This window comes from Fringilla coelebs, assembly GCF_963513975.1.
Source record: "Fringilla coelebs genome assembly, chromosome: 1".
NCBI classification, from domain to species: Eukaryota; Metazoa; Chordata; class Aves; order Passeriformes; family Fringillidae; genus Fringilla; species Fringilla coelebs.
The window spans coordinates 5,807,531-5,835,422 of record NC_140028.1 but is presented as its reverse complement, the minus strand read 5'-3'; the positions used below and the strand labels follow the sequence as shown (position 1 = coordinate 5,835,422).

The following is a 27,892-nucleotide window of genomic DNA, read 5'->3' as shown; positions in this document are numbered from 1 at the left end:
CCAGGATAATTCCTAACTTACCAATTTAGGGACAAAGCACTGCAGAGTTATTTGCTAAAGTGATATTTTCTAATGTTTAGGAAATTATAAAAAAGCAAGTAAATGCCCTTTTCCACTTAGGCATTGACTAAAGGCTGCTTGCACTATCTTCCCAAGGAGAAAATTCCTAGAATTCATGCTTACAGCTAAATTTAATAGCACACAATCCAACGGGCAGTCTGTAGAAAACCTCTTAGCAAGGTATATATTTTTCCCTGTAATGTTTGCTCATCACCCTCCTATGCTCATAGGTTCTCACTCAGGCTGAAAACAGCCCTGGTGCTGACTCTAAGCACTGCAGGCGAACTCCATGATCTCCTTTAAGGAGTGAGCTATCATCAAGTCTCTGTGACTACTTTTAAAAGTGACTCATTAAACAGCAGTACTGAGACCCAAGTGACTGCCTCCAAAGTGTTAAGCAGGTATCTCACTTCCACTCTTATTTGTCAACTCCCTTGAGGGCAGAGAGGCCCTGAAGAAAGACCTTGACAAATAGACTGGGCAATCACCAATTGTATGGTCATTGGTGTGAATCCATAGCTCCAGATCCTGCACCTGGGGTGGGGCAAGCCTGGATGGGGAATGAGGTTGGAAAGCAGCTGTGGGACAGGACCTGGGGGTCCTGTCTGTGGAAAGCTGGATTCAGCAGGGCTCTGGCAGCCAGGAGGGTCAACCCTGTCCTGGGGGCATCAGGCACAGCATCACCAGCTGGGCCAGGGAAGGGATTGTCCCACTCTGCTCTGCACTGAGGTGGCCTCCCCTTGAGTCCTAGGGGCAGTTTTGGGTGCCACAATATAAGAAACATATAAAGGTATTAGAGAGTGTCCAGAGGAAGGCAACGAGAATGGACTTATGAGGAGTGACTGAGGACACCTGGTCTGTTCAGCCTGGAGGAGACTGAGGAGAGACCTCATTGCAGTTATAGCTTCTTTGTGAGGGGAAGAGGAGGGGCAGGTACGGATCTCTTCTCTCTGGTGACCAGTGACAGAAACGGCATGAAGCTGAATTGGGGGAGATTTAGGCTGGATATCAGGAAAAGGTTTTTCATGCAGAGTGTGGCTGAGCACTAGAACAGGCTCCCCAGGGCAGTGATTACAGCACCAAGCCTGCCAGAGTTCAAGAAGCATTTGAACAATACTCTCAGGAACATGGTGGGATTCTTGGGGATGCTCTGTGCAGGGCTGGGATTTGGACTCGATGATCCTGATCGGTGCCTTTCAACTCAGGATATTCTGATTCTGTGTTGTCTAGTGAAATGTCCTTCATAGGAACAGGTTCAAGCAAGGAAAAGCAGGTTCAGAGTATGAGCATAATAATATCAGGCCCACTCTGAAGTTTACCTTTTAGCAGTAGTTAAATATATGAAGACATAATTCCATGTCAAAAAAAATCCAAGATTTTTTCATACATAGGAAAACTAAGCTCCCGAAAGAATGGTACACCAGCTACCATTTTTGGGGACCCTCTTTTTGAGTACAGACCAAACAGAACAGAAAATAATAATTATTGCAAGAATCTTTCCACTCATTTGACTTCCAGGACAACAGAATTTCTCTGAGATTTTAAACTGACTGCATTAGTAGTGGTTCTGCACACTCAGAAGCAGCCCCTTAGCAGTAAGGAGCAGATATAAATACAAGAGAGCACATGGCAAGAAAGAACCTACACTGCATTCAACCTGTCAACTCCAAGAGGTACTGAAAGTTCCTGGACAATGAATAAGGAAAGGATCTGGGCCTCAGGATTCTTATATAAGTAGCCAAGTATATGTAAGGTGGGTGAAAGTAGCAAACCTTATTGAACAAAGCTGTCCCAAGCCTCCTGAGACTCAGATAAATAAAAGAAACAACTCACCCTTTGACCTGGCAAACCAGGGACTCCAGGCTTGCCTTCCAGACCAGGCTCTCCCTTGAAAATTGAGAAGATTTAGAAAGTTAACAGAATAAGAAAAACTAGTGAACTACACATGATTTCCTAGCTCTTTTGTGCTACCATTACTGCATGGCTACCTAGACAACTCTTACCTGATGATTATGTTGTCCTGTGAGCAGAAGAGAACGAGTAAACAAGATAAAAGTGACAATGCCCTGATTAAATACAGAGCACACAACTATATTTAAATTACATAATTCAAAGTAGATTTACCTAAGCAACACACCTTCACAATGCCATCAATTTTACAAAAGCCAATCAACAGTGAAACACAACAAGCAATTCAAAAGAGAGGAAACACAGTGTTTACAAATGAGGCAGCAGTGACAGTCTGAACTGAGACATCCTGCAGAGCTGGGTCATAAAATAGAACTAGAATAGGGTACAATTTAAGTCAGAAGTAAGAATGTTTGCATGTACAAACTGTTGTAAAAATTGTATTGAAATATAAACACACACACTCAATTCTTAGTTTTCCTCCAGAAAGTATTTCAGCCACAACCTTGTGGCATAACACCAATCCCTTTGACAACAACTACTCCCGACCTTCATGACATGACAGCTCACAAATTATCAGTCAGTGCCTCTCTGAGATGTGCTGAATGCCTATACAGCTCTTCAGGACATTAGAAATAGAAAAATGATCAGGTTCTGTATGACAACAGCCTTAAGGCAAAGTCTGCCCATGTCCTGGTTGTCATTTCCCTGTGTTCAAACAAGCCATCCACAGCACGACACCTCCTCTCAGCAATGAAAAAAACTGGAGGCTCTGGGCACTATTTAAATATTTTAGAGCCTGAATAATGTATAAGATTTTCATATGCCTCACTCCAGCCTGAGTTTCAGCTTCTGAAATCACAAGTAGTGAGAGAAACAACTTACTGGAGGTCCAGGAAGTCCAGGGTGGCCTTGTGGTCCTCGTGGCCCAGGCTTTCCCTACAGGAATGTTTGGGGATTTTTTTAAAAAAAGTGTTAAAGTATCTTTATGAAAATGTGCATGGGCACATTAGACATGTTGTCTGTCTTTACAGGACATATGCCACCACTTTCCCCACCAGTCCTGAAGAACCAGTGCAGAGACCAGCTGTTTTTCTCCTTAATCTCTGGCTACTCGAATTATCAACACTCACTAGGCTGAAGACAGACTGATCTACCCACACTCAACAGGCACTTATCCATATCTGGTTCTCTGTTTTCCAAAGGTAGTGACTCTACAGAAGAGGCTGGGAAATCCTGGATATTCCACTAGAACACTCTGTGTTGGGGGTGGAGAAGAATAGTTCTTGCATAAGTAGCTTCCACCAGCATTTTCCCCAAGCCTACAGAGCTCTGAAGGGCTTTAAGGTATCATTTACATGATGCATACAATTGTATCAAGTAACAGCTAAATGCAAATTACAGATCCACCAACAAAAAATCAAAATTTAAATATATGTATATTTTATACATTGGACTAACAGACTGACAAAATGGGTATGTCCCCCCATTTGAGTGCCCAGGTTCAGAGACAAACTAGGCATAAAACTCAAATACAGGTTAACATTACTGTTAGTACATCCCTGTCCTTAGATAATTGCATAGCTGACTCTGCAATTCATATTTCTCATTGATGTAAGATTCACATCTGAGAATGACATTGCCCTTTTTCCTTTCTTCATTATTTTCTCCACTGTAAATAGGAAAATTTATTTCTCGATGTCTTGATAATGCTTCCATCCACCTTCCCTTTAAAGTACTATTTTACAGCAAAATCTAACCTAACAGGCAACAGAATTACATTAAAACATGCTTGGAATGAAAGAAGAGATATTGAGTCTCTCTTACTTCCTCTCCTTTTAGGCCTTCAGTATGCACCTGCAATAGAAATGCAGAGTCATAAAGGATGGAAACAGTAAATACAAGGCAGAAGGTGCCAGAGGTATCATGGGCCCCACAGGGTATTTTTCTGCCCTTGCTGTTCCTTCAAGTTGAATGATAACTCCTACAGCTCCTCAAATCCTGTTGCAGGCTGGGAGATGCTTTCTATTTAAAGAGCTCAGACTAACAGAAGGTTTTCTCTCACCTGTAAAGTGATTTGGGTGTCTGTATAAACAGTAAGAACTTAATTAATTATCTCATTATATAAATAAGTTAGTAAATTCACCAGACCTTGTTTTATTCTAAATCGCAAAGATCTACTGAGTGCAGAAGAAATCACATAACAAGCAGACTGGCTTGGGATCAGTTAAATTCATTTTCAGATGTTATACATATCTTTCAAAATTTCTTGGTAATTGCTGTCCCATCATTAATATCACATTTGAACAGGACAGCAAAATGTTCTTACCCAAATACCTTGATTTTTTTCATAGTTTTCTAATTCCTTTACTTTCTACCCCATTCTGAGTAAGGGAATTGCCTACTGATTTTCACACAACTACCAGGGAGCCTATTTTTTTTTTTTTTTGAAAGTTAAATTCCCTAGCTGCTTTGTTACCAGCCCATACTGAACACAGTCCTAGACCTCTCCTCTGCATACTTAGTGGTAAATTTTTATCCATTCACTCAGAGATAACCTTTTCATACAGACAATACTAGTCTCTAGACAACCTTACATCCTTCCCAGAGATGTCTCTGGCATCAGTAAAGGCTCTGCTGAAGGCAGAGGGATGCACAAAGGATGTTAATGTAGTGCCACAATAAAGATAAACCCCACTCTTCTTTTTTCTGTTTAATTTTTTCATGAGTGCTTTGCTGATTTCAGCACATCAAGTCCTAGTTGTCTTAATATTCCACCAGGACTTTTCCAGATACAAGCTAAGGAAAGATCATTCCTTCTCATCAGAAACTGCCTTTTTCTTCTCCTGCACCAATTCATACACTCAGTCCATGTCGAAGACACTCAGCTACTCAATACTGAAAGTTCATTTGCTTTTATATGTTCAGGCTCTATGTACCAAAGGCCACTTGGAATCAACAACTGTCAGAAACCACACAGTCTTGTCACTGTATTGCTCTCTCTGATGCACTTGAGGCAATGCTTTCATCGCCTCAAGTCCTGGTCTTCACACTTCACAATCTCCCAGATCTCTCCAGAGCATCTCCTCATTGGAACCTGTCACATGCCTTCTTCAAAAATCTTCGCTTTAAAAAACTTCTTAAAAAAAAAAGTATTTATGAACATCTCTCAGTGAGATCCTCCCAACCTGCATTTCTACATCTCATGCAATAATGCTACAAAGTCTGGGAAAGCTAAAAAACAATTCTTACTGAAGTGCCAGGCAATCCTGGAAGTCCTGGTTCACCCTGCAGGGAAACATGAAAGAAATGAAAAACATACGTAGAACACAACAGGGCACAATACACAACAGTGCAAAGTAAAAGCAACATCCTGAGCATATTTTCTAACTGTTGTTGTACATTCTAATTTCCAATACCATCTCATAATTAATAGATCTGGACATCCAATCTCAATTAACTCTGTTTTCTCTGCTTTGCAGATGAACACATGCAGAAACTGGTTGTGATCTGTGTTACTGTGATGTTTTACATACATTTTAATGACATTCAGTGACTTAAAATAAGAGATGCATTGGATGCACAATAGCATTAGATTTGTGCTTAAAAAAAATCTTGTATTTGCTCTGTACACTTACCACACAAACAAACTGTTTGATGCTTAGATCCCTAACAGACCCCCAAGAGACAGATATTAAGGAGGTCAAAACACTTTTATTTTTTAGTACCCAAATTAACTGCAAAAAAGTGAGAAATGGTACTGTTTTCCCCAAGTCATTTTCTAGAGCAATTCATGCCGTAGTGGTTGTGGGACATTGGGATGCTACACCCTCTTCCCGTGATTTATTGCCATCTAGGCTATTAATTTCTTCCAGTTCATTTTTCTCCAGCAATGTCGACCATTTATTATGTTTTTAGACTGTGCATATAGAAGGTTTATCCTTTACTTCAGGGGCAGAGACTGGTGTTAGGTTTATCACACAGCTTCCCTCAATATGCTATTTATTCATTACTCATGTAGGTCTCTGAATGACTCAGTATGTCTTTCATATTTTTTCTCTTAAGTTTAATTACTCTTTGTTATTTATTCAGAGCATCATAGAAAGGTTTGGGTTGGAAGGGATCTTAAAGATAGAATCACTGAAGCATCAAGGTTGAAAAGACTTTGAGCCTAACCTTTGACTGAACACTACCATGGCAACAAGACCAGAGCACTGAGTGCCACATCCAGGTGTTCACGGAACACTTCCAGAGATGCTGACTCCACCACTTGCCTGGGCAGAACCTTGCAATTCCTGACAAACTTTTCAGTCTTCCTGCTGTCCAACATGAATGTTCCCTGGCATATCTTGAGGCAATTTTCTCTTGTCCTGTCACTGGTTTTGTGGGAATAGAGACCAATCCCAACCTGGCTACATCCACTTGCCAGGGAGTTGTTAAGAGCAGTTAAGTCCCCCCTGAGTCTTCTTTTCCCCAGAATACACCCAACTCCCACACCAACTCTTCATAGGATTTACCCTTCAGACCCTTCCTCAACTGCACTGCCCTTCTCTGGCAACAGTCTTGGCACCTCAAACCCTTTTTGTCCATGAGATGCCCAGAACTGAATGAAGACTTCTACCCAATGCCCAGCACAGAGGGACAGTCACTGCCCTGGTCCTGCTGGCCACACTTGTGCTGACACAGAAGGCCAGAAGGCCACCGGCCTCCTTGCCCACACGGGCACTTGCTGGCTCAGAGTCAGCCTCTGTCAGCAGCACCTCCAGGGCCTTTCCCACTGGGCAGATCTCTAGCCACTCTGCCCTAACCTGGGGCACTGCAGGGGCCCTACAAGGGTAGGACCCAGGCCTGGCTCATCTCGAAACTGCTACCCTCACACCATCCACCCAGCCTGTGAACATCCCCTCAACACAGCCCTCCAAACCTCCAGTACATTGACAATCCCACCCAGCTTGGTGTTTTCACAAATTTACTACTGAAGGTACCCTCAATGCCCTTGTCCACATAAGGAGAGACACTGAACAGGACTGGGCCCAGGGGACACCAGAAGTGACCAAAAACCACCCAAATGTGGCACTGTTCACAGTCACTCTCTGGGCCCAGCCATCCTGACAGTTCTTAACCCAGCTAAGAGTGCCCCTGCCCAAGCCCTGGACAGCTTTTGTAGGACTCTGCTGGGGGAGTGGAGTCAAAGGCTTTGCTCAAGTCCAGGCAGACTCCATGCAGAGCATTTCCCTCAGCACTGAAGTGGGTCACTTGCTCCTCAAAGGACATCACGACGCTCAGGCAGGACCTGCCTTTTCTAAACCCATGCTGGCTGGGCCTGATCCCTCAGTCGTCCTCTCTGGGCTGTGTGATCCCCCGCACAGTGATCTGCTCCAGAACCTTGCCTTGGCTGGCAGGACTGGAGTTCCCCTCAACCTCCCTGCAAGTCCTTCTTGGGCATGGATGTCACACGGGCACGTCCAGCCATGTGGGACCTCACGAGTGGCCAGGATGCATAATAAAAAAGGATGGAGAGTGGCTTAGCGAGATCTTCTGCCAACTCCATCAGCAAACTTGGGCTCCTCAGGAGGAAGCAGCTCTCCCGGGTACCCTTGGCCAGTGTTCATCAGAGCCCTGCCAAGATGTCCAAGAGACAGGAGGCAAACGCCCACTGTCCAAGTGGCAACAGGTGAGGGACAGGAATGGAGGGAAAGGCGGCAGTGGGACCTGGGGGAGGGCTGGGGGCAGAGACCAGCAGCCAGGCTGGCTGCAGGCCTTGCTCTGGGGAGGAGCCGGTGCCAGGATGGCCGGGATGAGGGAATGGCCCAGAGACAGCGAGCGCAGCTGGGAACCCAGCCTGACCTGGCTGCTGTAGTCAGCACCTGCCTTGAGACAAGGGCCATGAAAGCATGTGGGGGAACAGAGTGCCTACATAGCCACCTCCATCAGACAACTCCTCCTGCTTCCCATAGGTGACTCACAGGCACCCACAAGCAGCTCTGCAGGTCACCTGGACAAGCATCACACCCCTCCATGGGGATAAACTGCTCCCCAGACCAGTCACCTCAGGGAGCCTCCCAGGACATGCAAAACAAGAGGACAGCCTGGAGGGAGGGCACTCAGTGCCCCTCAGTGGCACAGTCACACAGCCACAAAGATTGTCCATGTCAGACTTGCCATCTCTCCATGGCCCTCCATTGACTGGCGCATCTCCATTCCAAGAGCACACGCCAAGAGCAGCCTTGACAAGCGTCAACCTGCCCCCTCTGCCAGCAGCAGCAGCTTCTGGGTCTTCTCCCAGAGGCAGAGCACGGTCCACAGGCCACGTAGGCAGCAGCCACCAGGACCTAGTGCCACCTTCTCCATGGAGCACTATGGCTGCTGACAGGGCCCAGGAAACACCTTCCCCAGACAGCTCAGCTGAAAGGCTCTGGCGAGGGTCAGCAGCAAGGCAGGGCCATTGCCTGCCACCCCTGCAATGTGCGGGCGGCACGCTGCTCTGCACGGGGACCCAGCCTGCCTGGAAACACCTGGAGCACACCGAGACAGAGGAGCTCACTGAGGTGCAGGAAGAGCACGGTGGTCAAACCTATGGAGACCCATTTAGAGGCTTTGCCCCGTGCGTGTGGGAAGACAGGTACATCACATCCCCCTGGACCCAGGAGCAGTCAACTGTCTGCCAAGAGGCAAATGCAGAGTCCCAGGTGATGCCCAGCACTCTTGGCTTGACCAAAGACGTGACAGAAGAGATGGGAAACTGTTCTGAGCTCCTGTCTCCTGCCCAGTTGGCAGAGCAGCAGTCTGTCTCTGACAACTTGCAGCCCTGGGACAGTTTTCCAAAAGAGCCAGAGGAGAAGTGGGAGGAGGAAGAACTCCAGAAACAGAGGCTGCAGGACACAGCGACAGCAATCCTCAGAGCACATCCCTTGCCCTCTTGAAAGAGAAAGAGGGAGAGGCAGGAGATTCTGCAGTCAACAAAGGTCCCTGGGAGGAGGGGTGCTGTGGGCTTTTGCTCACACCAGAGCCTGAGGAATGCTCAGACTTCTCAGCTTCTCCCTCATCTGGAAGCCCCTGTGAGGACAGGAAAACTCATCAGCTGCCCAAACAATGTGCATGTGGCAAGCTGCTGTGCACGGGGCCTGAGGATGCTTCAAACCATCTTCTGAATATCGAGGCAGAGGAGCTGGAGAAGTTGGAGGAAGACATTCTCCCCTCCCTGTATGCAGAATGCCCCTTGGTCCAGCACAGCCTTTGCAGCTGGACCATAGACTGTACAGAAGTGACCGAAAACTCCGCACAGCTCGTGCCTCCCGACCTGTTTGAAGAGCTGTGGTCTCTCTTTAACAACAAGGATGCACCGTCCAGGGACACTTGGCTGGACCAGGTACTGGCAAAGTGGGAGGAAGAAGAGCTCCGTGAAAGAGACAGTGAAGGAGAGGGGGACAGTGAGCCAGAGAGCGAGTTGTCCCTCCCACTGCAGGAAGAGGGAGCAGAACCAGCAGCCTCTCGCCCGGACAGCGATCCCTGTGACGAGGGGCACAGTGAGCCTTTCCCCATGGCACTGCCCGGGGACACAAATATATTTGCGCTTTGTGTCGCGACTGCCGATCCCTCCGACGAGGCTGACGAAGCAGGCATGGAGGCTGGCCGTGCCCAGGCCGCCCCTCCCCAGGAAAAGCCCTGCGGGGATGAGCCGCCGGCAGGAGCTTGCCCGGTGCCTGCCCAGCCCCTGGCCCCCAGCGTTCCTGCTTGCCCCGCTGGCAGCGCAGCCGTCCCGCAGCCCCCGGCCCCACGGCCATGGCGCTCCATGGCCAAGAGGGCCCGGCGGGCTCTGCGCCGCCTTTTCTTCTTCAGCTGCCTCAGGGGGCAGCCAGAGGAGTGAGCCCGGGGCCAGCAGCAGGGGGATTCCCAAAGATGACTGCTCACCCTTAGGCAACCACTTGCCAAAGATAGGTCCTGAGGCCAGCCCCCAGCCAGCAGCAAGGCAGCCTGGTCGAGGAGAGCCAGCTGAGGAAGGATGGAAGTGCTGCTTTGTAGAATCCCACAGGAGCTGTCTTTAGGGCCTGGGGGTATCCCCATCCGAATGCAAGCCTGCATTCAGAGCTGAGAAATGCTCTGTGGGCCTCAGCTTTGCTGGCAAAGGAAACCACTCCCATCCTCCTTTCACATGGCAAATAGGAAAACACCTCCCTGGATACCCACAACAAGGACTGGAGAAAGGTGTGAACTCTGAAAGAACAACGTGGATCCCTCCCCTCCACAAGAACCAGAGAGACCCCCAGTGCAGGCAAGCACATGGTGAGGTAGGACTGACGTGACGCCACTGGAACCAAGCATCTTGGACTGTCTTCTGGTTCATCTTTCTCCCAATGCCCTCTGCCCCCACTTCATTTCTCACCCTCCTCTTCTCTATTCCTTTCTCTCTGTCTTCCTCCTATTTATTAAATAAAATCCCTGTTGTTGACTTCAGTAGATGGTCTCACTGGCACCTTAATTCGAACATAAGGATCTTTCCCTAATTGCATCTCAATAAGGACACACATCTGTACACAGCACTTGAGGTGTGGCCTCCCCAGTGCCCAGCACAGAGGGACAGTCACTGCCCTGGTCCTGCTGGCCACACTGGTGCTGACACAGAAGGCCAGGAGACCACTGGGCTTCCTGTCCATCTTTGCACTTGCTGGCTCAAGTCCAGCTGCTGTCAGCCAGCATCCCCAGGGTCTTTCCCACTGGGCAGATTTCCAGCCACTCTGTCCACAGCCTGGGGCACCACAGGGGCTTCTTGGGACATGAAGGCAGGACCCAGGCCTGGCTCTTCTGGAAACTCAGCATCACATCATCTATCCTGCTTGTCCACATTCCCCCCCCCCCCCCCCCCCCCAAGCCTTCCTACCCTCCAGCATGTTGACACTCCCACCCAGCTTGCTGTTGTCACAAATTTACTACTGAAGGTACCCTCAATGCCCTTGTCCACATCAGAAGGACAGACACTGAACAGGACTGGGCTCAGGGGACACCACTAGTGACTGTAGGAAACTCGATGCAGCTCTATTCACAGCCACTCTCTGGACCCAGCCATCCTGACAGTTCTTAACCCAGCAAAGAGTGCCCCTGGCCAAGTCCTGGCCTGATGGTTTTTGCAGGACTCTGCTGGGGGAGATGGAGTCAAAGGCTTTGCTTGAGTCCAGGGAGACTCCATGCACAGCTTTTCCCTCAGCCCTGAGGCAGGTCACTTGCTCCCCAAAGGACATCATGCTGCTCAGGCAGGACCTGCCTTTTCTAAACCCACACTGACTGGTCCTGATCTCTTGGTTGTCCTCTCTGGGTGGCATGATCCCCCTCACAATGACCTGCACCAGAACCATGCTGGGCCCGAGGTCAGGCTGACAGGTCAGCAGCTCCCCACATCCTCCTGTGGACCTTCTTGGGCACGGATGTCACATTGGCACCTCCAGTCAAGTGGGACCCTGGCGACTGCTCAGGATTGATAATAAAGGATGGAGAGCAGCTTAGTGACCTCATCTGCAGCTCCCTGAGCACCCTTGGGGGACTCAGAGCCAGCCCCATAGACATGTCAGTGTCTGAGTGGCTGTAGAGATAATTTAAGACTTCCTGTAGAATTACAAGTGGTCTGGTCTGCTCCCTGTGTCTTGTCTGCCGGCTCAGGGGGTTGCTTGTCTTCAGCATAGCTAGTCTGCTGTTAAAGGTTGAGGCAAAGAAGGCATTAGGTTGGAAAAACTTTTTCTCATTCTTCATGACCATATTCCCCTCTGCATCAAATAAAGAATGGAGATTTTACTTAGCCTGTTGAGGGTAGTTTAAATAATGAAGAAAACTTCAGTTTGAGGCCATGGGAAATCTCTCTGCAATTTAGGGTGAGCACAAGCTCTCACCCATGATCCTCCAGTTCAGCTATTCAAATTACTACTAGAAAATCCTAAGTTCCCTGTGTTGTCATTGGATAATTTTTGGTGCATTAATTGTAATCTTCCAAATCACTCTTTCCTGTTGGATTCTTTGCTCAGACCCCGCCTTAACCCCTCCCATTTCTGAAACATCTAAGTATCCTTGCAGACCGTGAACCCTGGCTTTTTCTGGTTCATTTCTGGTGCTATGCACGCTGTTTAGTTTGTTGCTTTGTTGTTACATTAAAGTTGCTTCTCCGAACAACTGGATCAAGGAGACTCTCTCATCAGTCGCCAGGGCCAGTTCTCAGGGAAGCCACTGGTCAGCTGTCAGGGCTAGGACCAGAAAGCTTAATTGGCCCTCCTTTTTTGTTGATCTTTGTAGACAAACACTTTTTATTGTCTTTTACAGTAGTGGCCAGATGAAGTGCTATTGGAACTTTTGCCTTCCTGATTATCTTTCTACATGAGGTGGGGCCAAGGGGTGGAACACATGGTGGGCTGGGTGGGAAAAGCAGTTTGGCAGGGCAGAGGGCTTTTTTGGGGATGTTTAGAAGACAAACCCAAGGGGGGGGACAAAGGAGTGCTACAAATCACTGAGAGACAAACAAGCATAGTCAAAGTAGAGGGGCAAAGGCCTAATAAAGCAACATCTCGATGGAAACTTCCAGGCCTCTGAGACAAGGGGTGGCTGAGCCCACCAGTCGTGCCCACAGGCCATTGTGACACGGGTCCATGCCGTGACCCAGAAGGCTTTTGAAGGGCAAAACCCCTCGTGTTGTCACCCTCAAGAGAGCAGCTCTCTGAGAAGATAGCAGTTCTCTCACGAGGCAGCAGCTCTCTGAGGAGGCAGCAGCTCCTCAGAAAGAAGCAGCTCTCCTGGGTGCCCTTGGCCAGTGTTCGTCAGAGCACATCCAAGATGTCCAAGAGACAGGAGGCAAACGCCCACTGCCAGTCCCGTGACGGGCAGCCACTGCTGTCCAAGCGGTGACAGGTGAGGGACGGGAGTGGAGGGAAAGGCAGCAGTGAGACCAGGGTGTTATAAATGGGGTTCAATTTGTGTTGAATTGGGGCTGGGTTGGGAATTGTTGTTTTGGGGTGAGTTGATGGGTGTTTGTCACGGGTCCTGGGAAGGCCCAGGGCTTGGTGGGGGCGATAGTCGAACAGGGCAGGAGATGATTGGACAAGGGACTTGACCAATCATTCGACGCCTTGAGAAAATGATTGGTCCAGAATGAATATCGATAAGGACCAATGAGAACACCAGAAAATGACCAATCAACGCGCAGATCCAAAACCCACCAATCCTGGACCTGAGAGGGGTTATAAAAGGAGGGTTTCAGGGAATTTAGGACTCTTTTCCTTCTGGGGGGCCTGTATTTTGGGGGAGGGTTATGTGTGTTTGGGGCACATTATCTTTGGGTGTTAGTATAGGAGTTTGGACTTATCTCAAACTCCTCGTTCTCAGTAGTTTAATAAACGAGAGCCTTTTTCCTTCTCAAAATCTGGCCTTGTTCAAATTCATAGGAAGGGGGAGGGTTGGGGGGGGCAGAGACCAGCAGCCAGGCCTGGCTCCAAGCCTTGCTTTGGGGAGGAGCTGGTGCCAGGATGGCCTGGGTGAGGGAATGGCCCAGAGACAGCGAGCGCAGCTGGGAACCCAGCCCGGCCTGGCTACTGTGGCCAGCGCTGCCCTTGGGGCCGGGGCCAAGCTTGTGACTATGCAGGGAGCACAGTTGTCTCCATCAGACAACTCCTTCTGCTTCCCATAGGAGACTCACAGGCAGCCACAGGCAGCTCTTCAGGTCACCTGGACAAGCATCACACCCCTCCATGGGGACAAATTGCTCCCGAGATCAGTCACCTCAGGGAGCCTCCCAGCATATTACACACAGGAGGACAGTCTGGGAGGAGGGCCCTCAGTACCCCTGAGCGGCAGTCACACAGCCACAAAGATTGTCTGTGTCAGACTTGCCGTCTCTCCATGGTCCTCTGTTGACAGTGACACCTCCGTGCCAACTCAGCCCTCAGCTGCCAAGAGCAGCCTCGGCACAGATCAAAATGCTCCGTCTGCCAGCAGCCCCAGCAGCCTCTGGGTCTTCTCCCAGAGGCTGAGCACGGTCCGCAGGCCACGTAGGCAGCAGCCACCAGGACCTAGTGCCACCTTCTCCATGGGGCACTATGGCTGCTGACAGGGCCAGGAAAACACCTTCCCCCGACAGCTCAGCTGAAAGGCTCTGGCGAGGATCAGCAGCAAGGCAGGGCCATCGCCTGCTACCCCTGTGACATGCAGGTGGCACGCTGCTCCGCACAGGGACCCAGCCTGCCTGGAAACACCTGGAGCACACCAAGATGGAGGAGCTCACTGAGGTGCAGGAAGAGCACGGTGGTCAAACCTATGGAGACCCATTCAGAGGTTTTGCCCTGTGCCTGTGGGAAGACAGGTAGATCACATCCCCCTGGACCCAGGAGCAGTCAAGTGTCTGCCAAGAGGCAAATGCAGAGTCCCAGGTGATGCCCAGCACTCTTGGCTTGACCAAAGACGTGACAGAAGAGATGGGAAACTGTTCTGAGCTCCTGTCTCCTGCTCAGTTGGCAGAGCAGCAGTCTGTCTCTGACAACTTGCAGCCCTGGGACAGTTTTCCAAAAGAGCCAGAGGAGAAGTGGGAGGAGGAAGAACTCCAGAAACAGAGGCTGCAGGAGACAGCGACAGCAATCCTCAGAGCACATCCCTTGCCCTCTTGAAAGAGAAAGAGGGAGAGGCAGGAGCTTCTGTCCTCAACCAAAGTCCCTGGGAGGAGGGGTGCTGTGGGCTTTTGCTCACACCAGAGCCTGAGGAATGCTCAGACTTCTCAGCTTCTCCCTCATCTGGAAGCCCCTGTGAGGACAGGAAAACTCATCAGCTGCCCGAGCAATTTGCATGTGGCAAGCTGCTGTACACGGGGCCTGAGGATGCTTCAAACCATCTTCTGAATATTGAGGCAGAGGAGCTGGAGAAGTTGGAGGAAGACATTCTCCCCTCCCTGTATGCAGAATGCCCCTTGGTCCAGCACAGCCTTTGCAGCTGGACCATAGACTGTACAGGAGAGACCGAAAACTCCGCACAGCTCGTGCCTCCCGACCTGTTTGAAGAGCTGTGGTCCCTCTTTAACAACAAGGATGCACCGTCCAGGGACACTTGGCTGGACCAGGTACTGGCAAAGTGGGAGGAAGGAGAGCTCCGGGAAAGAGACACTGCAGGAGAAGGGGGACAGTGAGCCAGAAAGCGAGTTGTCCCTCCCACTGCAGGAAGAGGGAGCAGAACCAGCAGCCTCTCGCCCGGACAGCGATCCCTGTGACGAGGGGCACAGTGAGCCTTTCCCCATGGCACTGCCCGGGGACACAAATATATTTGCGCTTTGTGTCGCGACTGCCCATCCCTCGGACGAGGCTGACGAAGCAGGCATGGAGGCTGGCTGTGCCCAGGCCGCCCCTCCCCAGGAAAAGCTCTGCAGGGATGAGCCGCCGGCAGGAGCTTGCCCGGTGGCTGCCCAGCCCCTGGCCCGCAGCGTTCCTGCTTGCCCCGCTGGCAGCGCAGCCGTCCCGCAGCCCCCGGCCCCACGGCCATGGCACTCCATGGCCAAGAGGGCCCGGCGGGCTCTGTGCCTCCTTTTCTCCTTCAGCTGCCTCAGGGGGCAGCCAGAGGAGTGAGCCCGGGGCCAGCACCAGGGGGATTCCCAAAGATGACTGCTCACCCTTAGGCAACCATTTGCTAAGGTAGCTCCTGCTGCCAGCCCCAGCCCGGCATCCACAAGAAATTAGCAAGGCAGCATGGTCAGGGAGAGCCTGCTGAGGGAGGCACCGTCTTTAGAACCCAACAGAAATTTATTTTAGGCCTGGTCTGCATTGGGGGGGGAGGGGGGGGGTACATCCCTTACATCCCTTACATCCCTTACATCCCTACCCTGCTCCCAAGGTTGCAATCAGAGCTGAGAAACGTGCCTGGGCATTAGCATTGCAGCCAAAGGAAGGCATTCTGCTTTCACATGGTAAATAGGAAAAAACCTCCCTGGATGATACCCACAACAAGGACTGGAGAAAGGTGTGACCCTGAAAGAAAGACCTGGATCCCTCCCCTCCACAAAAACCACAGAGACCCCCAGCAAGAACCACAGAGACCCCCAGCTCAGACGTTGTGAGTAAGGACGAACACGTGGTGAGGTAGGACTGATGTGATGCTACTGGAACCAAGTGTCTTCGACTGTTTTCTGCTTCATTTTTCCGCCAACTCCCTCTGCTCCCACTTCATTTCTCACCCTTCTCTTCTCTATTCCTTTCTCTCTGTCTTCTTCCCATTTATTGTTAAATGAAATCCCAGTTGTTAACTTTGGTAGATGATCTTGTTGGCACCTTAATTTGGGCAGAGGCATCTCTCACTAATCTCAGTCTCAACAGGGCCACACATCTGCACGCAGCACTTGAGGTGTGGCCTCCCCAGTGCCCAGCACAGAGGGACAGTCACCGCCCTGGTCCTGCTGGCCACACTAGTGCTGACACAGAAGGCCAGGAGACCACTGGGCTTCTTGCCCACCTAGGCATTTGCCAGCTCATGTTTGGCCACTATCAGCCAGCACTCCAGAGTCTTTCCCAGTGGGCAGCTTTCCAGCAGCCCTACCATAGCCTGGGTCACTGCAGGGCTTTGTTGTGGCCAAAATTTACAACCCAGAACTTTGCTTTGTTGAACCTGATACTATTTGCCTTAGCCCATCAATCCAAAATATCTGGTTCTATCCCTGTGCCTCAAGCAGACATGCCACCCACTAGATCAGGTTGCCCAGGGCCCCATCCAAACAGGCCTGTTCTAAAAAGAGCTTGTGTTATGTGAGAAGTAGTGAAGGAATACACCCCAGTCACTCTGAAAATACCAGACAGAGGAGACAAACATCTTTTGGAAGCACCAGTTGCAGCTGGTTCAAAAATATGAGTGAAGTGATCAGGACTCATCACTACTGCAGGAAGAAAATAGTGGGAATTGCTTCCAATCTCTGCATTCTTGGATAAGTGTCACTGACTTAATCCAGAGGAGAAAAAGATAAAGAAATCCAGAACTGGCCTTGCCTTTCCATTCCTGCTGAAGAGCTGGGTCGGACATACCAAAACCACAGCATCATCTCTAACAGAGGAAAACATAAGGCTGCCCTGAATATTTGAACAACTCTGAAAAATAACAAGGTCAAAATTGCTGCTGAGAGAAGTGAATAATTATTTTGCAGGTAGGAGGCTCAGAGGCATTTTGTTGTCACTTTCTGAGTCAATTCTACATCTCCTGTCTGAGAAACACAGCTTCTACACAAACATATTGACATTTCTACCCACATGTCTTAGATGAGGAAGATTCCTGACCTGCACTACACTCTATTTCCTACTATTCTCACTACCAGCATTAAACTAAGAGCAGAGGAGTCATAAACAGATACATTTTAACACTCGCTCACACCCATTTCAGACTGAAGCCATGTCAGAAAAGTGAAACGTTTAAATATATATAAACTTTTGTTATATACAAATGAGATAAATATTAGTCCAACAGCACTGAGGGCCCAAGGGAGAATTAACAAATGTTTCTAAATCTACTTTGTGCATCCCATCCCAACTTACCTTGTCTCCTTTGGTCCCACTAATGCCCGGAGGGCCAGGGCTGCCAGGAGGGCCCTATAATGAGGTAAAATTGAGAGAAAATTCTTTGTTTTCAAAGTGCAGGAGAAACATAAGGCTGGAGGTATTGGTAGCACAAACAGTGATGTCCTATTGCACTGGGAAGGAACTAATAGAACACATGAGGCTGCTTTGACTCTGCTGCACAGAGGGGAAAGAGAATAACAATGGAGATGCCACAGCAACCACAATAACACCAATCCAATTTCAGCTGATTCAGAAGAATTGCAGTTCAGTGAGTATATCAGTGTCAAACACAAAATTTAATATAAAATTCAGGCATGAATATTTACCCCCTTCTAAGTGTCTCCTATGAAAAAGGAAGAAAAGCTTCAGAAAACCCAATTTCTGTAACAGGGTTTCACTTGGAGAAATTGTTCCTTTGAAGTACTAAACAAAAAGGATCCATTTTGACATCCCTCTGCAATTTCCTACTTCATCTACATTTGCTGCAAGTATAAACCAGTTCTTTATCCATCTGTAACACCGGAAAACATTTCCATTTTGCAAGGATGGTGATAAACACTAACTAGATACACACTTCTTGGTACAAGGTAAACTGCAGCTGAGGAACAGAGCAGGATGCAGATGCTGCACCCTGGAGGTATCAGGCTCAAGGGTGGCAATGATTAGCTGCATGGCTTTTGGCAAATCACTTCTGTCCTCTGCTTCTTATTTTGTCCTTTGCTTTTTAGACCAGAAGGTCCTTGGAAGAAAAGGATGCTTCTCATTAGGTATCATTCTCTGGGTAATGAAAACAGTCTTATGGAATCTAAAGATAGTGTTTTTAGACAAAGCAGTGTGTGTCTAATCAGCAGAAATGTACTGATCTTCCAGGCCATTTTCTGTTTTCTTTTTGTTTTAAAAATGTAAATAGTTCCAAGCCTTTTTTTTTAATTGAAAACAAATGCAATATATTAAATCCAGTTCTCTTCCTTAAACAACTGAATTTTTCTGAGTGCTTTCTTATGTATCTAATGAAAATTAAGACTAGCATTTAGACTATCATGTTTAAAGGACTGGCATTTCCTGTGAGTGTAAGTTGCATTCTAGTTTAATTCTAAAAGCAAACAAACAAAAAAAGACAACTGTACCAAAGATCCTCAGAATAGGGACATGATTGGGTACTGCCATGATTCAGCAACCACTCAGGATAAGTCTCAGTTTTAGGGTCAACTTTCACACACACTTTTTGAGTATTTGCCACATACCTGTTTCCCCTCCACACCTGGCTTTCCAGGGAATCCATCCAGGCCTCTGTCTCCCTGGAAGAAGAAGAGAAAGGACCACTATAACTTAAATCTTTGCTGTTTAGGTCACTGCCCTGAAGGTGATGCCCATACTGCCTGCTCCAAGAGTAATGAGTAAGGACAGAAATTCCAGCTAGTCCTATAGAGAAAATAGCTGAAATTCCTACATCTGTACCATGAAAAGTTGCTGCAACCAGAAGTATGTGTGTGCTAGCTTTCTATGTTGGCATCCTTCCCCTGCCTGCTGAGGTGGGTTTGTGTAAACTGGACTATGTGCTCCAGGAGAATGTCAGCCCAGAACAGCTCTTACAAAACTAATGAAGCAATCCAGCAATAGGTCGGTTTTACCCAGTAAAGAAAAATCTTTCATTTTTCACCTTTCCTTTCTGTAACCTGGAGGAACAATTAATTTGTTCCTATATGTCTCTAGAGTTGGACAGCCCACAAAGTCTTATTTCTTGAAGACTTGGGTTTTTCCCTAAACCTGAACCTAAACCTGATTTTTTTTTTTGCTGTAGTTCCAGACCAGTAAATCTTTCCCTAACCCACTACAGAGGAGGTGTTTCCTTCATATTTACAATGACCTGTTTTGTATTTGAAGATTTACAAAACTCCCCTTTCAACCTTCTCTAGACTAAACTACCATAATACTTTCAACTTTTCTTCATGGGCATGTTTGTCAGTTCTCTGATCATTTTTATTGCTCCCCTTTGTGCAGTGTCCAATTTTTGCACTTCTTCATCGTAGCTAGGTGCATGAAACTCAATACACCTGAGGCTAACTTTTAGTGGGAATATATTTTCATGCTTTATAGGCTATTTTTCTGTTTAAATCTCAGGATAATGTTTACTTTCCACCAAACCCCCTTCCACAAGATAGCTCCTTGATCCATTGTTCCCAATCCATAACTGCAATTTGTTGTCCTTTGTGTATGAGACATCCTGCAGCTGCCCCTTCTCAATGTCATCTTCTGCTTTGGGAGATTGTGTTTACAGGATAATTTTTAATTCTGACCCTGATCTCTACTGTTCTTCCATATTCAAGTTCAGTGTATTTCATATTTTATAATCAAGGTTTTTCATAGAGATAACTGGATTAATTACATACTTCTGGTGAACTTCACTTTTCTCTTACTGATTGAGGCCTTTGACCATTCAATCTCTTTAGTTTTAAAATTCCTAGAGACAGGGACTTGTACTCTCTAAAATCCTTAAGCCTTTGAAAAATGAAATACAGATTTTGTTTGGATCCTTCACACACAGCTGAATCTAAACTATCAAACACACACACCAATGTGAACATGAATGTGCATGTAAAAACATTATGCAAGTACAAGCAGTGACAGAAAACTTACAGTTTTATGCTGTTTTTTTAGTGGTTTTATGTATCTTAAACTCTGTTAGATCACTGTTATTACCTGCAAACCCACACTTACAGCATTGGATTTAATTCACTTATTTGGTAAACTGCATTGATTTGCCAAGTCAGAAATGGATTTGCTAATCACTATTTATTTTTCCTCCTTAGAAAGTCAATCAATCTTCCAACATAAATGTTATTTCAAATTATGTATTCAAGGAATGAAATCAGAGAGACCCATATCCTCCAGAAAGCAGCTGAAAACCAGTGTCAGACACCCAGATCCACTTGCTTTGGCGGTATAGTTTCCACATTAATGCTTTCCTTTGCACTGCCTGAACTACAAATATCCTGAATTTAAGACTTTCAGCAAGCAACAGCTTGGTGTATTGCTGACAAAATGTGCAGTGTGTTCCCAGGAGAATTTTTAACATCAATACACTGCAGCAATGAGCACTTCACACACGCTGCTTTAGCTGCCAAAACAAAAAAGTGTCGATGTTCTTACTGCTACCAATGGGGGCTGGAAAAGACAAATGTATTATTTATACAAGCAAATACAAAAAAAGCTATTTGAAAACACTCCAAACAATTGTGTTTTCTGCTGTTTCTTCAGAAAAATCTGTCATTATAAATATTTTTTATTATTTTTCCATTCTTTAAATAAGGCTACTCAGTAAAAGGTATTTTTCTTCCAACAGAGAGAGCAAACACATTAAAGTTTCATTCTCAAATTTTCACTTTAAGATTTCATTTCTTTCACTTGTGTTCTACTGTTTTTTCTTCTTTTAACCACTAGAACAAAATGGTGAAGATTCACAAGCAACTAGGGGAAATGACAATTCTGCCAAAACTTCAGTGCTGCTCTCTGACCTCTACCATGTAGAAAATTTAATGATTTGTTGGAAAAATGATTACCCAGGAGTCTGTAGGGCCCTGGAAAGGCTGAAGGAGAAAAAAGCCCACTGCAGAGGGATCTGGCAGCAGCAGACCAGTCCTGCTGCCTACTTACACAATCCCTTCTCAATAAAACAGACAGGGTTTTGCAGGATGGACAGAGGATTATGCAGCAAAAGCTATGCCCTTTGTCATGCTGAACTGCTGGGCATGCCTAAATTAGAAAGCCAAGTATCACTTACAGATATGGCTCATGTTAGCAGGGCAGTGCATCAATTATCTGTCTGGAGTCTGTCCTGGGGTCTGCAATGGGCTCTTGGATGCAAAAGGGCATGGGATATCCCTCATATGGGGCAGTGCTTTTCCTAAAGTGCAGGTGTAACTTGTGCTGCTGGATTTGGGAACCTCACTATAAAATCTCAACATTTACATGCGAGGTCCCAGGATATGTGAATAATGCAGCAAGATGGATGGCATACTTAGGGCTTTTTTGGTAGTAAGGGGAAGACTTGATCAAACAATACTCAGTGCATGAACTAGTGCTCCCATCTGATATTATAACCACTTTTCAGGCACAAAGAAACCCAGGTTGCGTAGGTGTCAGTATTGAGGTTACAGACTGAAGAGCAGACAAGAAAATATTTGGCCCACTGAGTTTACGCCCACTGTTTTCACAGTAGTGCTGACTGGTAAAAGTTAATGCACTGGCAGTGGGTGCACTGAGACCATCATTAAAACCTGGGAAAAAATTGAAGCACAATTGTTGTAGCAGAGATTTGGCTGCTTCAGGGAAAAAAAAAAAAAAGTATGGGGGGCACGTCTAATTGGGCAGATCTTTCTAATGAAACAAAATGGAATTCATTTCTTCCCCACTCTGATCTTCCTTTGCTTAGTCAGTTGCCTTCCCACACACAGTTCCAGCTTCCTCTCCCATCACAGTGATGTCAGAAAGATGGATTTTCTTCCAGGAGCCAAATAATTCCAGCAGATTAGACAATGTAGCCTCTGGAAAAGCAGCAGAGGCACTGGCTAGACACAGGACACCTATGCAGTTCTGCAAAGGGCTGAAGGAGAAGCATGACAAAGATAAAGTACAGTCCAGCCATGTGCTCTAGCTGCAATAATGAGGATAGGTAATACAAAATATGATCATGGCTACTTTAACATAAACAGCAGAAGGTTGTTCGTAAAGAGAAATGCAATATCTTCAATAAGGGTCTACTGATAACTTTTCCCAGTAGGCAAAATTTGGTGTTAATTGCTGGGTTTCCTCTCCAGAAGAAGGTAGAGACTGAAAAATGGGAACAGAGCTATGCCAGCAAGATGATGACTCCCTCCTTTACACAAACAGAGGCAAAGCTGCCATACCCTCCCTGAGATAAACCTGTGTCAGGACTGGCTCAAGTCATAAGCAAGACAGAACATTTCTGAGGGGTCCTGAGCACTGCCAGGCAGGTCTACAGCAGAAGTGGGTGCACATCTGAGGTCTCTCTGAATGCAGTGAGCAAACAGAAGTGACTAAGGCTTTGTGCCTGCCGAGCTCTCCTTTTAAATGCCCATTTCAGGTATAATAAGCATTTGGTCTTTTCCTTGAGCCACAAAAATGGTTCAAATCCCAGAGTGACCTGTGAAACAGCTCTTCACAGTCAGGAGAGAACATGAAACTGGGAAGCAATTCCATTTGGTTGAAGCCTTTGACATAGTACAAATTACTTGGTACTTACTACTATTGAGTTTATGGGGATGGGAGAAAAAAGAAACATAGGAAGTTGATGATGTGAAAAACTGGAATGAGATGGGAAAATTCTAGATGCAGACATAGTCAGTGGCAGTCAGTGACCATTCTCAGTTCTCAGGTTGTGCACACAATGTGAAGACCTGTTTAGATCTCCACACTGGCAACCTCCACTCCTCTCCTCCTCACGCTCCTCCATCTCTAGCCACACACACACAATAAGTCCCTAAACGTGTGCTTTGTAGACAGCACAGATCCCAAAAACCCTCCCAAACACCCATGGGAGGTGGGGAGCACTTTGAAGAGCAGTGCAGCGAGGAAACTCATCCCTCTCCAGAGCTGCTGGCCTGGTAGTCCACCTCAACTAATGGGCAAAGGAAAAGCCTGGTTTTTCCTAGCATGCAGCAGGAATACCTTGTCTCCTCGTGTTCCCTTTTCTCCTCTTTCTCCTTGTAGACCCTAAAAAAAAACAACAACAACAACAAAAAAACAATTATAAAGCTAAGTCCAAGTAGAGGCACAGTTATCTCCTCTAATTAGTCACCAAATCAGTGTGCACATCTGCACAATCAATTCAAGTGAATCTCAAAGACATTTTCTGTGTTGCCAGTCCTCAAAGTTGGCTGCAGGCATGATCTAAGCAGACTCACAGAGCAGGGACTGCTTGTGAGCCCAAGAACATCTGTAATATTATATTGCCTGCAGACACATGACCCTCCTGCCAACAGCAGACTGGAGGGACAGGGAACACACCACAGCTGCAGATGGTCTGGAAAACAACCAATGCTCTACATTTTTCAAGTTTCTTGTAAACAATGAGAACTTTGGTAAAGGACAATACTGATGAGAAAACCTATCACATAAACAAGCGAGAACTCCTGTTCCTGGTGGGTTTGGATGTGGTAGCCAGACAGACAGCAGGTAGCTTTGAGAACTGGCAAAGGTTAGATGCACTCTGTCCTGGGGGCCAAGCACATTTTTGTGCTGTGAATGCAATGCCAGTGTTCCTCAGGACTGCATAATTCATCTCCTCCCAGCTACACCAGAAACATTGCTGGTGCTCAGTTTGATGTGGCACTAGCACAGACAATTGACTCAATGGGCACAAAAGGATTTCGCCTTTCTTTAGCTCAGCAAATACCTTGTCTTTTATCTTTATTGTAGAAACTGAGCAGTCAACTAATAGCCATAGAGACACAAATATGCTCAGACAGTAGTGACCTCTCTAGATCTGTCAAAATTTATAGTGCTTCTTGCTGTAATAATTTAAACTTCAGTTTACTTTACACTATAGTGGAGTCTTACCTCCAAGCTAATGAGAGCTCCATGTCTGGGTATATTTGGCCCTCAGGTTGATTTACATAATCATCTAAATGAGCAGGGCTATTTTATACTAGAGCAGGTTGTTTAGAGTCCAGTCCAAGTTGGCCTTCAATGTTTCCAAGAATGGAGCATCCACCATCTCACCAGAAAACCTGTTCCAGAGTCTCACCATCCTTGTAGTAAAAACTTGCTGCCTTATATCCAATCTAAATCTCACCCCTTTTACATTAAAACCATTGTCCCTTGTCCTATCACAACAGGTCTTATTAAAAATTTGCCATCTTTTAAATATTGAAAGACCACAATACCGTCTCCTCAGAGCCTTCTCCAGACTGAGCAACCTAAACTCTCAGCCTTATCTCACAGGAGAGGTGCTACAGCCTTCCTACCACTTCCATGGCCCTGTTCAGGACCTGCTCTCAGAGGTCCATGAATCTTTCCTGTGCTGGGACCCCAGTGATAGATGCAGCACTGCTGGTGGGGTCTCACCCAAGCAGAGCAGAGGAGCAGAATCATTTCCCTCACCTGCTGCCTGTGGTGCTTTTGGGCTCTAAGTGAACACTGACAGCTCACATCCAGCTTTTCAGCCCCCAGCACCCCAAGTACTTCTTGGCAGCTCACAATCCTTTCATCCCCCAGCCTGTGGGAGATGACCCCCATCTGGGTAAGCAAATCTCAGAAAATCCAGTCAGCCTTTCCAACACCAGCTTAAAGGCTGTTTACCAAGCTGGGGCCACAAGAAAGAGCTTGGAAAACATGACTGCAAACTTGCTGAGAGGTGGTATTTTTTCTTGGGGTTCTGATGAAGTTTTAAAGCACCATATAAATGGTGCATCATCACAGACCAAAGCAATTGCATTACAGTGGGAGCATCACAAGATCACCAGCCATAATCAAATCATTTCTGCTGACACCTCTCTACTGACTACAGATCTGTTCACAATTGAAGAAGACAGAAGAAACTCAGTGAAGTCAAGACAATTTCACCACTTGGACATAGTGCAGATAAGTGGTCAGACAGACTATAGACTGCTTAATAATGAAAAAATATATCTGGGCAGAACACACTGAAAAAGTAGAGAAAGTTCTAGAGCATTAGAAATTGAACAAGAGCCATGACTTACCGGTGCTCCTACGTAGCCTTTGATGCCTGGAGGACCCTGTTTTCCCTCGGAACCCTGGCAAGGAATTGAGATACAGTAAGCCACCAGAAATTCTTTCACATAAAAGACCAAGAATAAAATTAGTTAGTTAGAAATGAAAGTTGCTCTTCCAGGCTCACATTGAGGCTTCTTGACTCTCTTGGTGGTAATACAGGAGTCATGTCTTACTTTCCAACTATTTATCCAAACTGACACTCCAATATTTTCCTCTGTCCCCTCAGAAATCAGCAAGTTTTATCCTTCTGCTTTCAGACTTAACCTACGAAGAAAAACTGTCCCATACAGATTTCTCTACAGGTTATTTCAGAAGGTTTAGCAATGTCAGCTGTTGCACTCAACACCTGTTGGGGTCCTTAACATAGTGTTAATGGAACAAAGCAAAAGTGACCACAGTCTTCAAAATGTTGTATGTTTTGAAGAGTCAAAAGAGTAAACAGATCGGAAGTAAATTTTCCAATGTTTATTTTTACTGATAAGAAAAAATGCAAGAGGATCAGGTGCATTTTTTCAGTCTTTCAGCTGGTTCTGCACTGACTCACCCTGGAGAATGTGTGTCGTAATGGAGAGTACTCACAGTGTGCCTTTATGTGTCTTACAATGCCTGAAAATTATCTGGATCCCCACCTGAACAGGCTCAGCCCTCAGAACTGTCCCATGGAGACAGCCTGGGCCTGGCAAGTTGACCTAGAGAACTGGTTTGGCATCTTATATCACCTATTGACTGATAATTTTCTTGCTTACATCACTTCCCCATCCCACCACTCTCATTTGTTTAACTCCTGTCTAACACTAATTGGGTGACTGAATTGGATAAGGCTTCAAAACAGATAGAGATATTATTGTTAAATAATTTAAAAATAATTACTACATTTTGTATAATAGAAGTTTTTTGGTAAAAAGATAATAAAATTAAAAATGCAAGATGTGTTTGCAGTTAGTTAGTAGCAGAAGTGAGGCTTTTTTTTTCCCCAGGATACATTAACAAGAATAGGGTTCAAGCACAAGCAAAGATAGCTCTGGGATCAGACCTCTGCAAGGTCAGGAAGCATTGCAAGTCCTCTAATAGCAGGCATGCACCTAAATCTCTCCTTCAGCCTGCAGAAAAATACTGCTACCAAAGTCTAGGCAAAACCCCAAGAGAAACAGAGTCCTGCTCCAAGTCATCCAAATTGCAGAAGTCTAACTCAGTCTGGTTACATAAAACGTGGTTGTAACACTCAGCAGAAGTTACAGAGAAACTGGGTTTGTCTGGATGAGATGTGCTGAACCCACTCAAGGCCTGTGCTGAGATCATGTCTGGTAAACCAGAGAAGCGTGAGACCTTCGACAGCTCGAGCAAGCAAGAAGGAAATTTGTCAAAATGAAACTCTTACCTAATACTTTTTATTTCAAAGGATTGATTTTTTTTTCCCCCCTCTCCCTCTGCTTTTTCTATTAAGTGCAGATAACTGTCAGTTCAGATGGGAATGCTATAGCTATGTCTGTGCCACAGCAATGACAACCACAAAAAACCTCTTTATCCTTTTATTAGAGATGCAGGGCAGAAAAACGAAGGAAAAGGTTGAATATTTGCTGCAGGATATTGCAGGCTAAAGGGTCTGATCTCAAAAATCCAAGCTTTATTTCTCTGCTATAACATTGTACAATGAACAATCTGTGATACGGCCCTTTTTCTCTGGACCCACTTATTCCATTTAAATTAACCTGTGAGGTCCCACATATTTATGTGGGAGTTTTCCCCACTGACCAGTGAATATTTCTTGCCATCTCAGATTACCATGACATCTGTAACCAGAAGCTCTAACACATCAGCACAAGGCTGACTCTGATAACTCTTCTTTGTATCCAGCTTGTAGCCAGCAAGATCACACATCCTTCTTGGGGAACAAAGAAGTTTACCCTCCAAGTTTAATGAAAAAGCCCACTCCAGACCTTACAGGTTTATGCTGAAGACACTGAGCTAGGAACAATCTCCCCCAGAGACATCACTGAGAAGAAAAACCAGTAAAACCAGGGATGACACCAAGGCCATTTCATTCCTGTAAGCTATACATGGACCCTAATGGGCTCAACAACCACTTCTGTTACTCTTTGGATGAAATTCCATTACCAGAAGTGTGGAAGACTCTTATCTGTGCTACTGGAAGCTTCACACAATTAATGAGGTCTAGTAAAAAGTACAAGGTCGAGTAAAAAGTACAAGACAACTTCTTAAAGGAAAGTGCTGGCAATTCCCACTGAAGCAAAAGGCTCCTCAGCCAAGGAGATAAACAAGGGGCTGAATTTCCTGGGGCACTGGTGTCGTTGCTGAGCACACACTGGGCTTGCCTGGCTCAATGCTAATGAAGATGGATTGAGAGAGGAAGGATCGCAGTGCAACCAACCAGACAAACTGCAGCATCGCTCTCCACGGAGCCTGGGGTAGAGCCCAGAGCTGCTATATTGATGCCAAAAATAAGTGATCTGGCAAAAAACCTCTAAATAATCATTACACCAGTAATTGGAGATGTGACCTCTCTAATTGCCAGCTCCACCCATCCTTATACACCTTGTTCCACATTGATGAGGTGCTCAGGCTTTACACTGAGGAGTAATGTGGATTCCTGTTTTAGACGT

At 46.5% G+C, this 27,892-nt stretch overlaps 1 protein-coding gene across 1 annotated transcript in view; it reads right to left on the bottom strand.

Annotated features, from left to right (window-relative positions):
- Positions 1 to 27,892, bottom strand: part of COL22A1 (collagen type XXII alpha 1 chain) — a gene marked incomplete at both ends in the record, with an annotated part of 216,583 nt that overhangs the window by 96,592 nt on the left and 92,099 nt on the right. The window contains 8 exons of the mRNA XM_084212415.1: positions 1,894 to 1,947; positions 2,854 to 2,907; positions 3,796 to 3,825; positions 5,221 to 5,256; positions 17,493 to 17,546; positions 18,761 to 18,814; positions 23,205 to 23,249; positions 25,238 to 25,291. Coding sequence (XP_084068541.1) covers positions 1,894 to 1,947; positions 2,854 to 2,907; positions 3,796 to 3,825; positions 5,221 to 5,256; positions 17,493 to 17,546; positions 18,761 to 18,814; positions 23,205 to 23,249; positions 25,238 to 25,291 — 381 coding nt within the window. The remainder of the gene's footprint in view (positions 1 to 1,893; positions 1,948 to 2,853; positions 2,908 to 3,795; positions 3,826 to 5,220; positions 5,257 to 17,492; positions 17,547 to 18,760; positions 18,815 to 23,204; positions 23,250 to 25,237; positions 25,292 to 27,892) is intronic.